This window comes from Numida meleagris, chromosome 3, assembly GCF_002078875.1.
Source record: "Numida meleagris isolate 19003 breed g44 Domestic line chromosome 3, NumMel1.0, whole genome shotgun sequence".
Lineage (NCBI taxonomy): Eukaryota > Metazoa > Chordata > Aves > Galliformes > Numididae > Numida > Numida meleagris.
Genome location: NC_034411.1, coordinates 73,176,418 through 73,197,837, shown reverse-complemented (window position 1 = coordinate 73,197,837; position 21,420 = coordinate 73,176,418). Strand labels below are relative to the sequence as shown.

The 21,420-nt window shown below is 35.2% G+C and overlaps 1 protein-coding gene across 2 annotated transcripts; it reads left to right on the top strand.

The window, feature by feature from the left end:
• MANEA (mannosidase endo-alpha) lies at nt 1,179–21,011 on the top strand. 2 transcript variants are annotated; one of them, XM_021390660.1, is made up of 6 exons: nt 1,191–1,317; nt 3,027–4,903; nt 6,167–6,764; nt 11,410–11,519; nt 13,921–13,997; nt 14,703–21,011. In XM_021390660.1, the coding sequence occupies exons 3-6, from the start codon at nt 6,215–6,217 to the stop codon at nt 15,337–15,339; spliced, it is 1,374 nt and encodes a 457-aa protein (XP_021246335.1). In that variant the 5' UTR covers nt 1,191–1,317; nt 3,027–4,903; nt 6,167–6,214; the 3' UTR covers nt 15,340–21,011. The 2 variants fall into 2 exon arrangements, with proteins under 2 accessions (XP_021246334.1, XP_021246335.1); XM_021390659.1 differs by lacking the exon at nt 3,027–4,903 and having other exon boundaries at nt 1,179–1,317.

Genomic DNA, 21,420 nt, shown 5'->3' with positions numbered 1-21,420 from the left:
GATAGTTCTAGTAGTAGTTCTTCCACACTGTAAAGAACAAGTGGAAGTTAGTTATGTGCTTTATAAAACATACATGAATGGCACCTTAACAGTATATTTTCTTTTGGAGAAAGGAAGAAAGAAAGAATTGGGAAAAAAAAAAAAAACACAGAAAGAAAAAAAAAGAAAGAGAAAGGAAAAAAAGAACGAAGAAGCACCCAAGAAATTTCAGGTAAAAAAAAAAAATCTGTGAGCCAGTCAGTCAATGATATGGATATCAAAGGTTCAATTTTCTGTCTCCAGTCTACTGATACACAAACTTATTTATTATTAAAGCACAACGTTCCTGAATCACTTACAATGTATTCCTTGTTAATGAAATTCTTCAGGCGCTTGCAGGAAATAATACTAGAAACACACATTACTGCAAATGCATTTCCCATTGGACCACTCAGCATAGAGAAAACCTTATGCAACAATTCTGCCTGCCCATTTTCTCAGACTTCAAGGAGTACTGCAAGAGCACTTGAATTTGTTCATCTTGTGTCTATCGGCACAGTGAGACGCTCAATCCAACTCTTTCCAACCCCATGCAAGGTGAAATCAATGAGGATTTTGCTATTGATTCCAGTGCAGCCACAATCCTGGTCGCTTCTGCTCCATTTCTCAAAGGGCCTAGAGAGGTTATTAAAAAAAAAATCAAACTGCACCATGGGGATCAAACTCGTTACAGTCACTTTTCAGGTGGAAAGAGAAGAAACACTTTTATTCTCTGGGGAAACTGAGCCCTTCATTGAAGGGAAAATTTGTGTTGAGTCAATCTGAGTACTATCTGCAACTGCACTGCTTGACAGGCCTCTAATGCTACGGGGGAAAACGAGCATGTTTTTTCATTGATTTGTTTGCTAATCTCATTATGAGAGCTTTCACAGCTTATTTTCACAGTTCTGGAAAAACAAACACACAAACAAACAAACAAATACCACAAGTACAGCGCACCTTAAATGTTCGTGCGTGAAAACAATTTTACATTACAATTGCATGCAAACACGAAAGAGCTGTGTATGGGAACAAGCCAGACCTAGTTAGTGGTTGACAGCGCGGCCTACAGCACGGGCTTTGAACTAAATGATCGTTAAGGCTCCCCCGCCTCCCCACACGACACCCGCTGACATCGGGCACAGCCCACGGACCACAGCCCCACCCCTCCATCCCGCCCCCCGCCTGTCGCCGCGCATGCGCGCCCGCTCGCGCATGCGTATCGCGGCGGAACGGCGCGAGGCTGGCTGCCGGTGGTGTGAGCCCGCCCTCTGCGGCCCGTCGTCCTGCGTCGGGACGGTGAGTAGCGGTCGCCGGCCCGCGGCACCTGGGCTGGGCTGGGCTGGGCTGGGCGGGGAGCAGAGCGGCGCGGGCGCTGCCAGCTCGCGGGGCGGGGCGCTCCCCGAGGCTGGAGGGGACGTTGAGAGCCGAGAGGCCGTCCTCTCTCTGCAGCCGCTGGTGGGCGGCCTGGCCGTGCTGGGGGCTGGGGCGCCGCCCGCACGGTGTATCCGTAGGCTGTAAGCGCAGTTTTGGAATGATTGCTGTGCTTACTGTCGTCTCTTATCTTCGGTGATTTTCCAGAGCTTGTGTTTTTTTGTTTGGTTGGGTTTTTTCTGTTTTTTTTTTTTTGTTTTTTTTTTTGTTTTTTTTTTCCCGAGGAAACCTTTTCTAAAGACTGTGGTGACACTTTTTGGAGAAATATCCCTGTTTCTATAATACTGGAACCAGTGCTAGGGCTGTTACAAAGAAGGCCTCACAAGTCAGCCTCTGCTGCTTTTTCTCTGTTACTTGTGTTCTCCAGACTGGAACGTGTGACATAAATATGAGTTGTGCAGGCCTTAGCAACCCCAAGGGAAGCTTACTGCACCTTACCTGGTCAATCACTTGGCACCTGAAGTGGTGTTTCCAGGTGCTTGTTTGCATGGTAGTCCCAGAATGCAGCACAAGATTAAGGATAGCCTGTTTGCAAGACATGTCTTTGAAGGCCTACAGACTTCGGCTTTGCCTGGATCTGATCCATCCTTTCAGAGTTTTCAGGTTCTTCCAGCTGGGAAGTTGTAGCAGAAGCAAAGCGTAGAGAACTTAGCTAAGAAGCTTTGATACCCGCTGTGGGCTGTCAACTTCAGAGTCTTTTGGATGACCTTACATATCCCCACATTGCATAAAGAAAAAAATGTTTTTCCAAGCTGTCTTCTGTGTTGTGCGTTTATTTGTTACATTCAAGGAGCATATGAACAAAGAAGTCCATAGTATTTGCAAGCTCTTGCCACAATAGCTGTATGTTTTATCTGAAAATATTTTCTTTGTGTTGCTTCTTTCTCTTTTGGGTTCAGTAAAACTGGAATGGAAGGCAAACAAACATAGGAATGGTTATAGAAACTTCAGTTACTGTAGGACCAATACGATCTATGGTAATTAAACCCCATATTTTGTATAGGTGAAGAAGCATCTTTATTTTGGGAAAAATGATAGGGGGTGGGGGAGAAAGCTAGGTTGTCATCTGTCAAGCTGTACGCTTTTTCCCCATTTAAGGGAAGGACTAGTAGTATAAGTTAAAGCTATTCTGCAGGATAGCTTAAAGGTTTAAAACATTGTAGTGAGGAAGAAAAAAATGCATCACTGTCAAAAGTGAGCTTGAAAGGAAGACGTTATCTTTGAGACAGGCTCACTATTAAGATTAGGAACAGATTAGTTTACAGAATGCTCCAACCTTTTTCATGGAGGTATTATTTGTTTAGGAAGAACAACTGGAGGTTTTGTACTACTGTGGTAAGTTTCAGACTGTTCATTGCCATGTGAGAAATGAGTGAGATGAGGCTGAGGTTGTCTGAGATTGTCACAGACAACAAAAAACTTTTTGTTTTTAAGTCTATATAGCAGCTTAACTAAAAGTAAGTAACTGAAAGTGAGTGAATGCTATGGAAATATAAGTTCTTACGTTTTGTGTTAAAATTTCATGTTTTTTTCTGACATGTAATAAAGGAAACTGTGGTATCTGTAATTAAAAGGAGAATCCAAAGGGCGTCGGTGGACTTAGGTGATTTCAGTTTGGATCAGAAGGTCATGATGTGAAGAAGCGTACGGGGCTGTGAAGAGTACATTGGCCATGTTTCCTGAAGATCTGACGTTTACAGTGGAAGAGACATTTTAGTGGAAGATTTGCTAAGGGAATTCATTCTGTACTTTTTGAAGTATAGAGTGAATGAATGATTTTATATAAAATATTACATATATGTACAATATATATATGTGTGCGTATACATACACAAAATTCAGAGACTGTATTTATGAGCTATAGTAATTATTGTAGTAAGATAGCATTTGTTAGCTGTCATTTCATTTGATAGAATGCAGAAGTGTTTGGAAAAATGTAGAGATCAAAATAAAAAACAATGTTTTGTACAGGGCGCATGTTGAATGCCAAACCATATTCAAGTAGGTTCCCTTAATTTCAGAAAGGAAGGATGTAATGTTTAAGTGTATCGTTTCAGTGATAGAAAATAAAGGCTATAAGTTTCTCTAAAGGAAAACAGAGAACTTTATAGGTGCAGTTAAGTCATTGGTCATGTAAAAAATGAATGTAACTGAATGCTTGCTTACTAGTTTGAAAATTAGGGACCTCAAATTAAACTTGTGTGTACGTTTCTAAACCGCAGGCACTTTTTCATACTGGGCAAAGAAATGACCTCTGCTGTAAAGAAGCATGTGATCCACAAATAGCTGAAGATGCCTAAATATTTTGAAAAAGCATTGCTGTGTTTTGGATCTTCTCTGTGTTTGCACGCAGACACTGGTGCTCTAAGCTAATTCACCCTTTCTTCTGATCCGTTACAGACAGATTTTTTTTTGTTGTTGTTGTTCTTTTAAAATGAATTCCCTAGCCAACAGAAGGACCTTGAACTGCTTTCATATGTTGTTGAATGAATAACTAAAAAAACCTTGGACTGGAATCCAAAAGTGACCAGTAGTTAGCAAGTCATCATACAAATCAGAGTAACTGCGTATGAGGTCTTAACCTGCATAAAGTTGAAAAATATTTGTTGAAATAACAATGTGGAGCACTAACATCAATTCCTGACGCTTCAGAAAGTAACACTTCATGATAGTGAAATCTTGGTACCATGGGGCAGGAGTTTCTTAGCTGCTGTGCCAAGCAAAGGAAAAAAAAAAAAAAAAAAGACTTGTTTCTTCAGTAAATGTGTTTTGTGTCAGGTTTTTTAACCCAGATGCTACTGAAATGCATTAATTCATTTAAGTAGTTAAATGACATCGTTTCTGCTGGGGAAAAAATAATTAAAAAAACCTGATCCTTTAGAAAACTTTGTTTAATTTCTGAGGGATGGGCACGACAGGTTAGAAGACAGATTGAAAATCTCACAACAGTAGTGTAGGAGTAGTGTGCAAGTCTTCCTAAAGTTAATTTATTAGTAGGAGAAAATTCCAAATAATCTGTGCTCAGATTATAAGACCCAAGGATGGATTGTGTGCTGTATAAAGAAGAAGTCTCTAATTTGATGTAAAGTGATGTGAAATCCGTTAAATGAAAAATCTCATGTAAAGTGAAGTACTATAAGCATATATGCTGTGAAGTCATTTTCCCTAATGGTAACGAAGGGTATGTTTTCACAGCACAGTTGTTCAAGATTTGCTGCTTCATTTTCTTTTTCTCCTACTTCTGTCTGTGCTGTTAACTCATTTGTTGGCATTAGTGCTGTTATACTTGCTCAGCTGAGTCAAATCTCTAACAAAATAAAAGGGCATCTCTTTTGTTGTCTGTTTCTGAGATGTTAACATGATTTTGCTCTTTGAGCATATGAGTGACCATACTTTGAAAAGCAGAGTACCGGAGATAACAAGACGTGGAGAGGAAGATCAGAGGAATAAGGTTAGAAGCAAAAGCAAGACTTTTTGGCAGTGTCATAGTGCTAATCCAATTTAAACTATGTTGTTAAAAAAAAATGTATTCTAAAATTCTGTGTCTAAATTTACCACTCTAGAAGTGATGACAAGCATGGTTACAATTGAAGCTACATGTTAACATATTTTAACAATATTAAATAATGGTAGCAAAATAAGGTGAGATACTTTGTAAGTATGTAAAAATGACCTGTGTTTACCTTGGTACTTTAAAGTCAGATTCTACCGTTTGGATGTCAGTTACAGAAATACAAAATCACTTCTGTGCTATGTCTTATGACAGTTGAATCCGAACTTTTTCTAAGATCTTCCAGTTTTATGCTTAATCATATTCCACACCATTATGTGGTCACCTGAATTTTTTTTTTGTTTTTCATTGTTTTCTCTGACTCTCTTCTCTTTAATGTTGAACGGGAATTAGTTATAAAGTAGTCAGGAATTTTATTATACTGCTTTTCTTTCCCTTCCTTCTAGTGCTGAAATGTTGCTGTGCTCTATTGGTCTTACTTTGAGCTTAATCTGGGAATTGTGCATGATGTGCCATGCAGCTGTGATACTGTAGTAACAGGTTACCAGCAGCCAACTTACAGGCTTTCTGCCTCAAGTACATCTTTAACACTATGCTGATTTTTGTTTTTGTAATCCAACAGATTTGAATTTTAGGTATGAAAAATTGGAAAGCATTATAATATGAAGTTTAGTTGGCCAAAAATATTTAGTCAATGAATTGCTTAATTTAACAAGGGGTGGTTGGTCCATTAAGTAGTTAGTAATAATAAACCTGGATTCTGAACATAAACTGTATTTCATACATCTCAGTTTGGTTTTCACTCTTTTACATTACTCTCTTGTCATGGCGTCTGCTTTTTCCTTATTATTTTCTTTGCTATTTCGGTCAGACTTAGCAAATTAGAATACTTCTGAAATAATATAACCAGGATTTCATGGGATTTAAATGAGTTAGGAAAAGAACAAAGTTCAAAAGTAAGATGTTTAATAAAATCTGGGATTCTTCAGTGGTAAACTTTAATCTTTGATACACATTCTCAAGTACAGAAGTGTTTTTGTTCCTTCTCCCTCACTTTTATTTTTTCAGAAGAGTTGTCATGAATGCAGTATATAAGTGTCATACAATTATCTTCTAGTATTTCTATTATGTAGAAACTTTATGAAAAAGCTATATTACTAGACAATAAGAAATCTGACTTTAAAATATTTGTCTTTTGATCAGTTGCGGCCAAAATTGGATGGATTTTAGTGGATTCTGAAGTATGACATCATGGCAAGATTTCGCAGAAGAACATGCATCATTTTGTTGCTTTTTATTTTGTTTGTTTGCTCAATAATGATGGCTTTGAAGACTCTGAGACCTGACAGAGCTGGCTTTGGGGATCCATTTGGACTTGGTTTATTGCCCGAGCTTCAACAACGGACAGAGCTCTTAGACAGTAAACGGAGTTCACTGAATAGGGTTCAAGGAGATACTGTAACACAGATTGGTAATATGCATGCTGCTGCGGTCAATACTTTGAAAGCATCCGTGCCTCCTGTGAACAAGTTGGAAGGAGAGCTGTCTTCTCCAAATTATAACTTTCATGTATTCTATTACAGTTGGTTTGGGAATCCACAGTTTGATGGTAAATATATTCACTGGAACCATCCGTTGTTGCCGCATTGGGATCCCAAAATTGCAAACAATTATCCAAAGGGAAGGCATAATCCTCCTGAGGACATTGCGGCCAATTTTTATCCTGAACTTGGATCTTACAGTTCCAAAGATACTTCTGTCATAGAAGCTCACATGAAACAAATGCTTTCAGCTTCAATTGGTAATGAATGTTAATGTTTTAGCATGTTTTTCATTTATCCAGTCTTAAATATTTGAATGAACACAGCTGACCCAGTTTTTCTGTGTAATTTTGGAAATGGGTGAAGTTGCTAAATGTCTTTATTTCTAAGTTTTAATACCTAACGCAAAGCCTTGATCTTCCGAGCCGCTTCTGATGAGCACGGAAACTAAGAACTGTATTTGTCACTCTTTAGGTCCATATGTTTCATGACTTAAACCGTTAACCACTGTGAACACATGTAGACAATACAGAAACTGTTAGAATATGTTGTCTGTCTGCATATTTTATTTTTGGAGGTGAATACTTAGGTTTTAATAACATTTCAGTAAGTCAACCTGACAAGGTAATAGAGCAGTCTGTTCAGATAGGAGCATTGTTTCCAAATACTTGTGTAGCAACAATTATATATTAATTATGTTGAAAAGACATGTAGGATTATGGCTTTTATCTAATCTTCATTTTATGCAATATAGTCAGATGTTCTCATTAGCTACAGAAGTGTCTAATCTTGGACTTTTTACTTTCAGATAGGATAGTTTCAGTGTAGCTAATAACTGTTTATTTTCTTGTCCAAAAATACCTTTTTTTCCCCTGAAGATAAGTTGATGATCCCTCTCTTAAAGGGATATATAAACAAGAATACTTATTGCATTTTTGCTCTCATTCTTTGTTTTATGCCTATATTATGTTTGTCATCTTTAAAATAAGGAGTTACAGTCTAATCCTAAGCTCTGAACAGCTTCTATAAATGTATTGAAGCAACATGACCAAAGCTTATAGAATTATTCACGGTGCTAAGTCACTTTAAATTTAATTGCTTTCATTAACCTAGACAATAAGGACTGGTATAATTGTTATATTCCAGTTAGTAGTGTTTGTGTCTGTAATACTTAATTCTTGTTTTTTGTTTTTTATTTTTTATCCTAATCTGTATTTTGAACTATGGTTCAAAAGTAGGAGTTCTCTTACTATTTTCAGTAATAGGATAACTGGACAACAGGAACAGCAGCAACAGTGGGAAGACAGATGCAGAGAAATCTGATATTAGTTGGCAGGAAGCACTTTTTTAGTCTTATCTAAATCAGACAATAATGCATGATAGTGTGATGAAAGCAGAGAGAAGGTGTGTAGCTTTAGAATAAAGTGACGTTTCTCATCTTCTTTATAAAAATGCTGCTAAAGCTGAACTGGTAGCAGAAAAGATGCAAAATAGTAAGAAAAATGCTTTGCAAAGAAAATGGTTTTTTTAATAGCTTTAAGTTACTTTTCAGTTTAACTTCAACAATATTAACAAGTAATACATGCTTCTAGTAATGTGCTGTTTGTGTTGTTTTGTTTTTTTTTTAACTGGTATTTATCAAAAGTTTTTTTTTTTTGGTTGCCATTCTGACTTTTGGATTCAATTACATTTGAAATTGGTTTTTTTCAATCTAGATTCGATCACCATAATTTACTTTTTCTCTCAAGTTATTTCTTTAATATTGCATCTTTTTTTTTTTAAGATTAATACTGTATTCATTTTTTTGTGTACTCGGAAGTTACTGTTTACAGTTTCTTCTTTTGGAATTTTAGCCAATTTCTAATCCTAGCCTACTTTGTTTTACATTTATCAAATAATAATTTTTTTCTTGACTTTTTTGAGAGTCTTTGTCAAGAATCTCCCAAAAGGGGAAAAAATAATTATTCTTTCAGCCAATATTGTGTGATGATCAAAGACATGTAAGAGACTGAAATGGAAGGAGTCTCATTCATTGCTTTCGTGTGTTATTCTTAGCTTCAAAATCTGTTGTATTCATCTGTTATTCTTTAGATTGCTTGGTGAAACTTCTTATTTTGCACCACCCTGTTTTTATTGCAGTACAGTTTGAAGTCCTGCATTTGTCTTGAATGACTGTGCTCTGGTTTTACAATGTTACACTGATGTTTGTTTGGTCAAATCAATCCCTTCATAATACCCTGAAGTGGTCCTTTACTCTTATGTTTTCTGTTACATATATATGTCAGGGCTGCTCTGAAAGTAATGCCTCCTATTTTATTCCACTGGCCTGCGACCTCAGAGGCAGATGAGTCTAATAGCAGACTTCAGTAATTCATAGACTTGAAATGTCGTTTCTCCTTTGAATTCTCCCATGGAAGTGTTTGGGGGAAAAAATGTCTTAAATTAGATAGTATTAATACTCAGGTTTTTCATGATGAAAAGCTCATTCTGGTATATGTGTTAATATATAAATAATGTAAAGTGTTAGTAGTTATGGATGCAATTTATATTATGAAGTAATTACTATTTTTTTCTTGTAAACTGGCCTCAGATTTAGTATGCTATGGTGACATTCATTTTGACTTATGTTCCTCATCTAGGATCTCATGTCTAGGATTCTTGAATAGTCAAATAGACAAAGAGAGTCTGAAAGACAAGTTCATGCTGTGTATTTAAAACTAGGTCGAACTGTACTTGGAAAAAAGGATTTTGCTTTCTTTTATTCCCCCATTAATGGAGGCCTTCATTGCATTGGAAAGGCCTAGAATAAAAACACAGGGATCTAACCTACATTTGTTGATGGCCAAAGTAGCATGCAGTTCCATTTTTTGTCTTCACGCAAGTGATGATTTGATCAGTAAGAAGAAAAAAAAATGCTTTTAGTTTCTGTGACTTTCCTGATGCTCTCAGCACACTGAGAAAAGTTTATGGGCCTTCTACACTGTTACTATTTTTGAAGAAGCGCTTGGTTCCACGTGCTGTTTGAAGGTGTGTCACTGACTTCTTCCCTGCAGAAAACATAGCAGCCATTGACATTCACTGATGTTTGCTGAGCAGTTATGGCGACCAAACAGTGGATGTGAGCACAGTGGGGTGGTGCATTTCAGCAGTGGTGATAGCAACGATAGGTCATCTCCTCTGGTGCAGATGTTTACAAGCGCTACATGCAGGCTCTTGTTCACTGCTGGCATAAATACATTCCTAATCATGGTGATTGTGTTGAAAAAGAGTGTTTTGTAGCTGAGAATTTGTTCTATCAAATACACTCATTTTGCTCTTTGTATTTGTTTTAGTTTCCATGAAAATAAATAGGAGGCATTACTTGCAGAGTGACCTACATTTATTTATTTTTAAAAAAACGTTTCAAAGACAGACAGATGAAAATGTGAGTTAGGTTCCTTGAAAAATCTTGTCTCCTGAACTTCTCCTTGTTTCTTAACATTTTAGAAGAGGCTCTTGGCAGATGTTGTATGCAAGATACCTTGAAAAATGTACCATGATTGCATTACTGTTGTGCTTTTTGTTCTTAATGTCTTTTGAATTTTGTCCTTTCCTCTTGTGTTAAATAAAAGATAGGGTGATAAAATGCAGTAAGCTATTGCATTTTTCTTACCCTTGAACTGACTGTCTCTTGTGATAGTCCATGGTTTATGACTGCTTTTTTGATAAAATTTTGAGAGAATATGCTGTGAGTAGTTGGATTAAGCTCTCCTTTGTATACTGAGATGAAATTTCTGTTCTTGACACTAGAAGGTGGTTGCATATTCCTTCTAATTCTTGTTTTCTTTTGAATAATTTTGGACTTTATTTTGAAGTTGTTTGTCAGGAAAGTTTTAGTAAAGTCAAAGGGAAGTATATGCTCTACATTTTCATGTCTTCATAATACTTCAAGATCTACATAGTTAAAAAGAACCACACTGGCCTACTGTTCCACATGATTAAAATAGTATTGTTAGGAAAATATTCTTAAATCGGTATTTCATATCTACATATATGTATGAGATATATATATAACATATATATTTGTCTGTCTTACTGACATATTTTTTGTCTTACTGTCTTACTGACATATTATTTGCAGCTGTACACCGAAGCAGTCTCACTTTTTTCTGACAACATTTCATTTTAGATGGAAAGATTTTAGCCTTTCTGATGAGGTATGTTGTGTTTTGCTTTTAAGGAAAGCATTAAGGAAACTTACTATGTAGGGGAATTGTATTTTTGTTGTCTCTTTTGACAGACATTGTAACTTAAAGTTTTGAGAGTTACTCAAACGTTTTAGGTAATAAATTTAAAAACTAATTTCACCTAGTTGGAAGGGTGAATTACTGCATAGGGACTGCTTGTGGCTAGAAGGAGGAGTGCAGGATTATGGTCGCTGCTTCCAGTATGAAATGATTGTTTTGTAATAGAACCTGAGGTATAATACAGAAGTGTTGTGGGAAATAAATCTTCATAAGAATCTCTTTGATCACGTTGCATAGCCCTCATCTCTGCAGTGTTCTCTAGCACTATGTATCTTGGTGTTCTCTAGTATACTATACTATAACACTACAGGAGCCTTCTCCAACACCCCTCAATAAAACCTAGATATTATGATGCTGTGCTGGAAAGTGAAAGGCAGTGTCTGTAAACATTACACTTGGGGCATTGGGTACAAATGTGTTCTCCTGTTCTCCTGACAGATGGTTTTACTGCTGGTTTCTTAGAGAATGCTAAGATTTCACAATTGATTAAAAAGTAATTTGAAATTCTCATTTACATTATGTAGATTTTACGTCAAATAATAATTACAACTCATGACAGACTAGCTGCATGTTACACTTTAAATACATGTAATTTGAAAACTATTCTTTGTATTTTCAGGTGTAATAGCACTTTCATGGTACCCGCCAGGTATGGCTGATGAAAATGGGGAACCAACCGATGATTTGGTGCCTATTATTTTGGATTATGCAAGCAAATACAATCTAAAGGTAAAGTATTTTGAAGATTGATAAAATAGGACTACATTGGAAAGTAAACCATGGTACAAGTTTTTTATATTTGATGTGTGATGCAGAGCAAGGAAGGTTTGTGAGGCAATTGTGGCTTCTGTCTGTTTGCTATTATGCTGTGATTTTGGGGGGTTCCACAAGTAGGTATATGTGATCTTGCACTATATTAAATTTTGCTAAGACCTAAGCAATATTACCTTATAACTAGAATAAATATAATAATCTGCTTCTGCTTTTTCTTTTTTTCCTGTTTTGATGTGGAGCTTACAGAATCTAAGATTTATTTTTATCTTCTTTTTAGGAAATGGTTTTTAAAATCATACAATATTTGTTTTTTAATGAGTGTTGGGAGTTGAGGGAAGTATTATGTTTTTCAAAATATAGTGGATCTATAAGCTAAGTGACTTTGAGAAAGTTAAAAGTTAGGTTATTTCATTTTTCTTTACCACATAACTTTTTGGTACTTCATCTTAGAGATCAAGAGCAAACATCTATCAGTATAAAGAGGTACCTAGAATTTCTGGTCTGTATGTCTTTATTCCAGAAGGTATCAGGAAAACTTGCCTTAGACAGTAAGATCAGAGAGATGCTGCTCTGACTTCAGGTTGAGTTACTCTAGGGCATGAACAGAATAGAAAGGATACATTACCATTACTTGCTTCCTGAAAAAGCTGAAATGCCAAATCAATTAAGGATGTCATCTAGTCTGAAATTGTTTTTTATTTTGTTTATATTTAGAGTAAAACTTGTATTTTACCTTGGGCAATCAGAGAGGGGAAAGGTTTGGGGGGAATAAAGAGAACATGTACTGCCTTTTATTCTTTCCAGATAATAAGGTTTGCTTTTTTGAATGTTCTAAGCATCTGTATGCATTTCATCTCTGGAGGGTTCTGTCTGTATTGGGGAGTACAATGTCCTATTCATCTGCTCTTGCTTTAGTTGTCAGATGTACAGAGAGATTTCCTGTCATTAGAAGCAACTTTAGATTCTTCATCAGACAAGAAGGAAGTAGGAAGATTGAGATACATAAGTAATTTTCAGACTTACAATGAGAATTGCACTGTGACGCATTGCAGTCTTTTTCTTTTTTTTCCTTTTTTATAATTTACAATTAAAATATGTATATATATTTATATATATATTTCCCTATAAATTTTCAGGTCATTCTATGGAGCTTGACCTAAGAGAACTTGTTAACACTCAAGTCAAAAGAGCCAAGGCAAAAAACAAATAAGCTATTAAGGAAAATGTTTATAATATTATGGTGGTAATTGCATCGTGGATGGAGCTGCTGTCACTGTTTGGAATAATTACTGGAATATAGATATTAAGTAAATATACTGTCACAGAATTCTACCTTCACTGTAATGTTTTTTTTAAGATATTCTTGCACAAGTAAATGATTATAGTTAAGTAACATCAGTAGACCAAAAACAGCAGAGAAAAAAAATTGCTATGTTATCAAAATTAAAAGTACATATCTACTAAAAAATAAAACTGCTAAAATGTGTACTTTTGATTTACTTATTTGTGATAGAAATAAAATATGATATTAAAGCACTTTGCAACCTGTCTTGTTACTTCTAGTAGTTTAGTGTAATAGTGTATTTTGTATATAGTTTGGCCCTATAATTAAATTTGCTACTGTTGCAAAGTAGTTGAATGCTTCATTAAATGCATTGTACTCTAAAGTTGCTTCTGAAAAGCTAATTGCTTTAATTAATCTAATGTACTCCTCCCTTGAATTGTATAATTGAAAACAACAAGATTTTTACATTGATAGATCTTCAGAAACGTAGGATAAATAATTCCGTAAGCCTCAAGCTTGAATTTAGAGCAGTAGGGATTCAGCATATTAGATTTAGTTGCAAGGATAGCAGCATATCAACAGTTTCGGAGTTGATAACTCCATAAAATTTTAAATTAAAATTTTCATGTACTCTATTTTAAAATCTAGTTTGACAGTGGAAACTCTTCTCAGAGATGTATTATCAATAGCAACTTTAACGTGTTATGTGGAAATTCACAGCTTTATTGGTTATTTGACATTCAAGTAGGTGATCTTTTATTTCAATTGTTACTTTCTGCTGTAGTTGTTAAGTTCTGTGAAGCATGCTTAGTACTCCCTGTTGCTGAGGGAAAACAAAAACTGTGTTTAGCATTAATGAAAAAAAATATTTACTCTTATTACTAGACTTTCCTGGATCTGAGGCTACTAATCTTAAGATTGATTTACATTAGGATTAACCAAAAATGTTAATTCCTCTTTACAGAGCAACTATTTTTAATGTGACCAGAACTTGCTTCATTTAATATACAGTGCCCAAATATTCAGTAAAATATTATGTTTGTGCTGCTTTACTATGTTTTCATTTTTCAGGTCACTTTTCATATTGAGCCCTACAAAGATAGAGATGATCGCAGTATGTACCACAATGTGAAATACATCATTGACAAGTGAGTGCTTTCAAAATGTTTCTTTTGTGTATTCTTAATATTTGTTCACAGAATTTCTGTATATTCTCCAGAGCCTGGAAGAATATATTCAAAATGTGTACTGAGACTGAAGAGAACTTTAAGAAACATGGTTCAGTGGTACTGAAACTGAAAAGTCTGTCTTTTAAATATTGAAGCATGAACTGTGTGTAGGCATTCAAATGTATGTTGCTTTCAATATTCATTAGTATAATGAGACATGATGCTTCAGATGAAAGCAGTTGAAGTATTAAGTACACAACTATATGAATTAGACATACATTCTTATAGTGACAGATAAGCAGCAAGCCATAATATGTTGACCTCTAATGATTTTAATTCAGCTTGACAAATTTTGTACAGCTACTAATTGTTTTGTTCATCAGTGCTACTTACAGTCTTGTTTAGAGAATTGCTTTTCAGAGGAAACTAATATCTATAGTGCCGTTTAACACATACTGATTAGTAGAAATAGTGGTCTTTGAAGATTCATTGTTCAATCCTTCAACAGATACTGGATTGAAAATGGATATGCATTTCTGTGTTCTGAAGCACGTGCACTCTTTTAAAATTATTATTATTATTTCTTTTTTTTTTTTTTTAGAAAAAGAGATCTTTGATTCAGTTTGTAAGACGATGTTTTCCAAATGGCAAATTTTGTTTTAATGATACTTGTTTGCTTTGTAGATATGGAGCCCATCCAGCCTTTTACAGGCATAAGACCAGCACAGGCAGATCTCTTCCCATGTTTTATGTTTATGATTCTTACGTAACAATTCCTGAAATATGGGCAAATCTGTTAACTGTATCTGGATCCCAGACTATCCGAAATACTCCATATGATGCATTATTCATTGCTCTTCTTGTAGAAGAAAGACATAAGCATGATATTCAAAGAAGTGGCTTTGATGGAATGTACACGTACTTTGCCACAAATGGGTTCTCTTACGGCTCATCTCATCATAATTGGGCAAGTTTAAAAGCCTTTTGTGATAGCAACAACTTAATGTTTATTCCGAGTGTGGGACCTGGATATATCGACACCAGTATCCGACCGTGGAACAACCACAACACCCGTAATCGCGTCAATGGAAAATATTATGAGACTGCCTTTAATGCAGCCCTTTTGGTGCGACCAGAAATTATTTCCATTACATCTTTTAATGAATGGCATGAGGGTACTCAGATTGAAAAAGCTGTCCCCAAAAAGACTGGACAAATAGTTTACCTTGATTATAAGCCCCATAAACCAAATGTTTACCTAGAGCTCACTCAGAAGTGGTCTGAGAAGTACAGAAAAGAAAAAGAACAGTGGCTTATGTGAGCTATTTCTGCTGCAGTTGTTTCTTAGCATATTGAATACAATGAGAAAGAAATTGAGAGCTGAAGAATCCGTTATGAAATGCCTTTATTATGGGTATGTTTAAATCATTATATCACATTAATGTATATGCACTACTACTGACTTTTGAAGAGTAAAAAAGTGTGAGAACATTGGCATCTCTCTCATTGGATACTGTAGTTCAAGAATGCTTTATTTTAATTAGTAATTTGCATGCTGAGCTTCAAGAACATCTGCATGGGATAACTACATGACTGAAGTAGTACAAAAATTTGACAGATATTTGTATACTTTATTCATGTGTTTCTGTTTCTAATCAAACTGATCTTTTCAGCTAAATTTAATCTTGGTAGCTTGCTTTTTGCAGGATGCATGTCTGTAGCGTGTGGAGTAATCTACAGCTACTGTTTTTATGCTTTGCACTTGGAAATTCTTCATTATATGATTATTTTGTGGTAAAAACACTGTTCGTATGTCTGATGCAACATTAGTGAGTTTTCCTTTATTTCATTTTTAAATAAGTATTTTTGAAAAATTGAGTTCCAGAGAACTACTGAAATATTTCTAGTTTACTTGTATTTGTTCTGTTCAGTACATGCTGCATCCTTTTGCACGTTACTGGATGCTGACAAATTACATAGTTTTTCTATGTCTGATCTTAATAAAAAACTAAAATCCCACGACCGAACAAAACAACAACAACAAAAAAACCCTGAAATAGAGGAGAAAAAAAAACACTATAGTTATATTGTCTGTTGACTACAGACACAGATTTAGTTTTGTTTTTTAAAATGTTCAAAGATTCTAAAGCTCATGTTTTGCTAGTCATACAGTAAATATCATTTTAAGTTATGCTTCTTCATTTATAATTTTTGGGGCAATGTAGTTTGGTAGCAGTGACATCAGCTACTCATTATTCTTATTTGAAATCAGATTTCTGGATCTTGGAAATACATGAAAATAGAACAGTAGATACTAAAGTCTTGTTAGTTGTTCGAGTAAGCTCATCAGCACTACTTTTAACAATATGGTGTGCCTGGATATCAGTTCTTTTTAGACATAAGTGTCTCATCTTTCCAGTGTAGTGACTACTATTTGTTTTTCTTACTGAAGCTTGAAAATATCAAATCACATGGATATCTCCCCTCAAGAATCCATTTTTGGAAGGCGAGTTTTTTTGGGAAGGGGACACGGACATTTTCATACAACTTTACAGGACAACAGTAGGCATGGGATTATTGCAGTATATGTTTATTTGCAGCAAGTGTTTAATCTGTAACAAAGTGGCTTTTAAAAAAAAAAAAAGCTGATCATGTGTTGTAGTTAATATACTGAAACTGTTGTAACCACTAGAATCCTTTCAGCAGGACCCATTGTGATTACTCACACTTCTTCCTTGGTTAACTGTAGTGCTCTGTCCATGAGGTTGTGAGGTGGATGTGGGGAGTTGTGGTTAAAAAAGAAGATAAAATGACAAACCAAAAGAGAGAACAGTATGCTTTTCTTTCCAAAAACTTGTGTCATTCCAAATAAACATAAATAAGCTACTGTATGGGCTGTTCTGAAAGTAATGTCTCCTATTTATTTTGATGGAAACTACAACAGCTACAAAGAGCACAGTATTGCTATTTGACAGAGTAAATTCTCAGCTAAAAACAGCACTTTTCAATGTAGTCACCAACATTAGCTGTGCATTTTTGGCCAGTGATGAACAAGAACCTGCATGCCACATAATAAAAATCTCCAGCAGTGGAGGTGGCCCCCTGTTGTTATTGCCGCTGCTGAAATGCCTCACTCTGCGCACATCCACTGTTTGGTCTCCGTAGATGATCAGCAAGCACTGATGCTTGTCAGTGGTTGCCATCTTTCTGCATGGAAGAACTCAGTGACATACCTTTGCTTCATACACACTTCTGAGTCAGATGCCCTTCTGTTGGACTGCCCCTCTGCTGCAATCTGTCACAGGGGAACAAAATGTTATGGAATGTTGACAAGAAGGCTCAGCCTCTACTGTCATACCATTAACATCCACCTCTGACTTTGTGGGCCACTGTAATAGGAAGCATTACTTTTGGAGCAGCCCTTGTACAGATGTTTTCTGTAGTCCTTCTGGTATGAAAAGGCGTGTGTTTGTGTTTGCACTTACTTGCAAATTAATTCTCGTCACTCATCTGCAAGTATTAAAAGGCTGAGGTATCACACAACCATCTCAGTTCAGCTTTTTTCAAGAAAATGTGGAACTTGGGTTACAGGTATATAACCTGACACTTTAAAGTGAACTTCTGGAGTTACTGCATTCTTGCTAATATAATTTTTTTGCATTTTCTTGCTGCATCTCTGCAAACTTGAAAGTGTTTCTAACAGAAATGTTTGCTAAAGTTTATTTTGTTTCAGTTGCTCTCAGGTGGGTAAGCTAAAGAAGATACAGATATGACCACTGTTATTAGTGTCTGAGACACTTAAAGCACTTGTTAAGAGTTTACCACTTTCAAGTTAACTGCTCTCTGTTTATTAAGGAAAGTTGTTGATACATCTTGACTGTAACTCTGTAGTGTAACTATACCTGATTTGTTTTTTTTTTTTTTTTTAATTTGGTACCTTTAAGCTTTACAGTCCAAGGAATTGTCCGTATATTTGAAGGGATGACTAACTGCATTGCGTATCTATATTGAATATATTATTTAAAAATTTTTCTGAATTCAGATCTTTTTTAAAGGGCAGATCTTTTTCTCTGCTTAAACTTTGCCATCCATTCTTTTGTCACTGTAGTTGTCTGAACTGCTTACTAGTTGTGAGAACTGTTCACTCAGCTTCAAGCTTCTCGCTTTTTCCCAGTGACAGTTTTTGTCAGTAGAAGTTGCTTCTTTTGTTGCTGTGTATGGAAGCATTTTAAATTTTTGTGCGGTGTTTTACAACTGAGATAATCTGTCTTTGTTAAAAATATAATTTATGGTAACAGCATAATATATCTTCCTTAGAAAAACTTCTGTGGCTGCTGCAAAGATATCATTTAGCTCTTGCTGTGAAGTGGTATGGGCTGTGATGCACAGGTGTCTAATGTGATCTTTAGAAGAATGTAAGAATTTCTCAAAAAATAAAATAAAGGAGTACTTAGCAACTTATCGCCACTGAGCACTTACTGTACTTTTATGTGCTTAATGTGTTTTAAAGTCTAAATACACCACCTGGAAAAAACATATTTCCAAGTGTAGAACTTAATTTGAGGAGATCTGATGGAGTAGCAGCTACTAGAACTACCCACCTGCCTACTCAGTATTTTCTCTATGCTTGGGGGAAAAATTACTGCAAGTATTGGAACAAGAATTAGACTTATGCTGATGGATTACTGCTGCAGTCATAATAGTTTTTGGAAAAATGGCTAAAATATTTCTGTGGGAGAAGTTTCATATGGATGCAAAGAAGTAAGATTCTCTGCTATAAGAGCGCAGTTAATAGGGGCAGGGGAAAAGGTGAATGTATTTAGAAGGTAATTGCTCCAAGCTTTGAAACTAAAAATGAAAAAAAAAAAATCCAGTCAAAATTAGGAGGAAGAGAAAACTCTATAATGAGTTTCAGGTCTGAAAAGGAATTTAAGGAATATCTAGATCACTTCAGCCTCGCTCCCCTACTTTTTTTTTTCTCTTTTTTTCTGTGAGCTAGTAAATTGTTTCAGTTCTTTGAGCTGAGAAGTGAAGCTCAATACATCTTCTGAAAGCAGGGTTTGCATTACATCTTGCACAGATCTATAAACTAGTACTGAATTTTAATTTAAGGGAAAGAGCGTGTGCATATGCTGTTACTATTTCAGTGCAAGGTGTAAATTATGGTGAATATAGATTCTGTTCCAGGGTATATCGTGTTTGCCTAGTGCCTTTCTTTTGCCAGTGATTTGTCTCTTAACAGGTTTTTGAAACAGAAGGATGTTTATTTTTATTATGAAATTTTATATCTACACTGTACATAGTTTGAATTTAACATTTCACATGCAGCTCTTGGAAAGTGTTTTACGGGAGTTCGTGTTTTTAGCACTGTGATGATAGTAGGAGAATATATCTCTCTGCACATGGACGGGGCTGCTATTGGTGTTATTTTTTTTTTCTTGTGGTTGCTTTTTTCATTTTCAATTGAATCTAGTGTACCCCAATCCTAAAGAGGAAGTAAACTATTCACAACCTAATGGCCATTTTAAGAGAAGTTGAAATTCTCACTGCCAGTCTTAAGGGATAAGTATTGATCTTCATCCTTTTACTTGCTTAAATTAGTGTCAATACTTCATTTTTTTTCTGTTACTTCTGACCACTACATTAAATGTTCTGTAAGCTTCTGAAGTGATTTTAGTTCTCAATTTCATTAAGAGAATCTAGAAAAATAGTGCAAAAGAGCCTGATACAAGTTTCACATTGTACAGATATGTTTTTGTTGTGAATGGATAGTGTATCTTGGTTGTGTATTAAACATGGATAAATAAAATAATTTGTTTCTTCTAATACCCTCCCTGGCTGCTACAGAGATGCATTTGCTTACGTGCATATATAAAACGTGTGTGTGTCAATTTGTATATATTATATAAACGTATATATATCTATATGTGTGCATATAGCTGAATTATTTTTTTAAGTACTATATCATTGATTTAAAATTATAAGCTAGATTTTGCTACCTTTTAAGCAAGCGATGTTTTTAATTCCCTATGGTGTTTACAAAAAAAAAAAAAGTTGCTTATGTATGAATACTATCATGAATAATAAACACATGCCCAAAAAAAATGTGGCTTAAGTAGAGTGTTTGATAGTATTTTTTTAATAGTTTGAGTTTGGAAAATAATTGTTTTACTTTTCTATCACACTATGGGTGTAGAATTGAATTAAACTGAAAGGAACAGGCTTATCAGTGGTTTTAAACTGACAGTGCTCCTGAAGATTTTAGGCCTATTTGTATTACATCTTTTGAGGCTACTAAGTTAGATCACTTGTGTGTGCATAATGTGCAGTGTCTTTGAGTCCTCAGGTACTCCTCTATTTTGGCAAAGTAAAGCTGAAATTTCTGGTTTAGACAGAACTTTAAGATGAGGGGATGCTCACAACAGAAGAGCTTACAACAGAATGCTAGAATGGGTTCTAGGAAGTCGTCATTGTTCTTATAGTATATTATACTATTTGGGCATAAAAGCCATCAAAAAGATAAAAGTTGCCATCTTACTGTTAGCAACAGAAATGGGAAATTACCTTCTTGGTGTTGGAAATATGTCTTGTTATTCCCAAAAGGCTAACTACTGTGAATAAAGAAGAATAAAACTCATTCACACATTCATTTAGTACTGTATGTTTCTATACATGAATCAAAGTATTTTACGGTGTTGAGAAATTTCACGTTTCCTTGGATATGTTGTAAGTAACTGTTGGCTGTAGTAAAAACAGATGATCTTGCCCCACAACACTAATTATTTCTTGAAGAATTAGTGTCTCAGGAAAGTCGAGAAGTAAACACAAAACGTACTTAAAATTTGAACTTCTGTATGCAGCTGTAATAGATGCTCTTGCAGGGGACTGTGTAGTACTTACGCATTTTAGTAGATAAAATATCTCCTAATATATTTCATGTCATTACATGTTAATTTAGTAATATGTATTAAAGTTCACGAATGTTTTAAATTGCCTTTTTGTTTATCAGTGTGATCACTTTCTATACAATATATGTAATGTAGGTTCAATATTTTTTCTGTTAAGGAAGAAACATACCTTTTTTGGTGTGGATAGAGGAGACAGTGGTACGGCAAAAAGTTACAGCTTTCATATCTTAAACTTCAGTTTAGTTCTCTTTTAGGAAAATAGTGTAAGAATAATGAAATACTCAGAAAATTAACAATAAAAGCTTGAAAAATGAATTTCCTGACCCATTTTACTGTAGATTTGGAGTAAAAAATATCTCAAGTCTGTTACCATTGTGTTAATACTTTACAAATAAATTCTGTTAACCTAGAGTCAAGAAAGAAGATATTTATATTACTGTGTGTTATCACAGAATTGAATGGGTTGGAAGGGACCTGTAGAGATTGTCTACTCC

Bases quoted from the DNA above. Each gene is read 5' to 3' on its own strand.
- MANEA (XM_021390659.1), top strand. From the start codon at position 6,215: ATGGCAAGATTTCGCAGAAGAACATGCATCATTTTGTTGCTTTTTATT. The intron at 6,765-11,409 runs GTAATGAATGTT...TTGTATTTTCAG, and splicing joins AATGCTTTCAGCTTCAATTG to GTGTAATAGCACTTTCATGG. The intron at 11,520-13,920 runs GTAAAGTATTTT...TTCATTTTTCAG, and splicing joins CAAGCAAATACAATCTAAAG to GTCACTTTTCATATTGAGCC.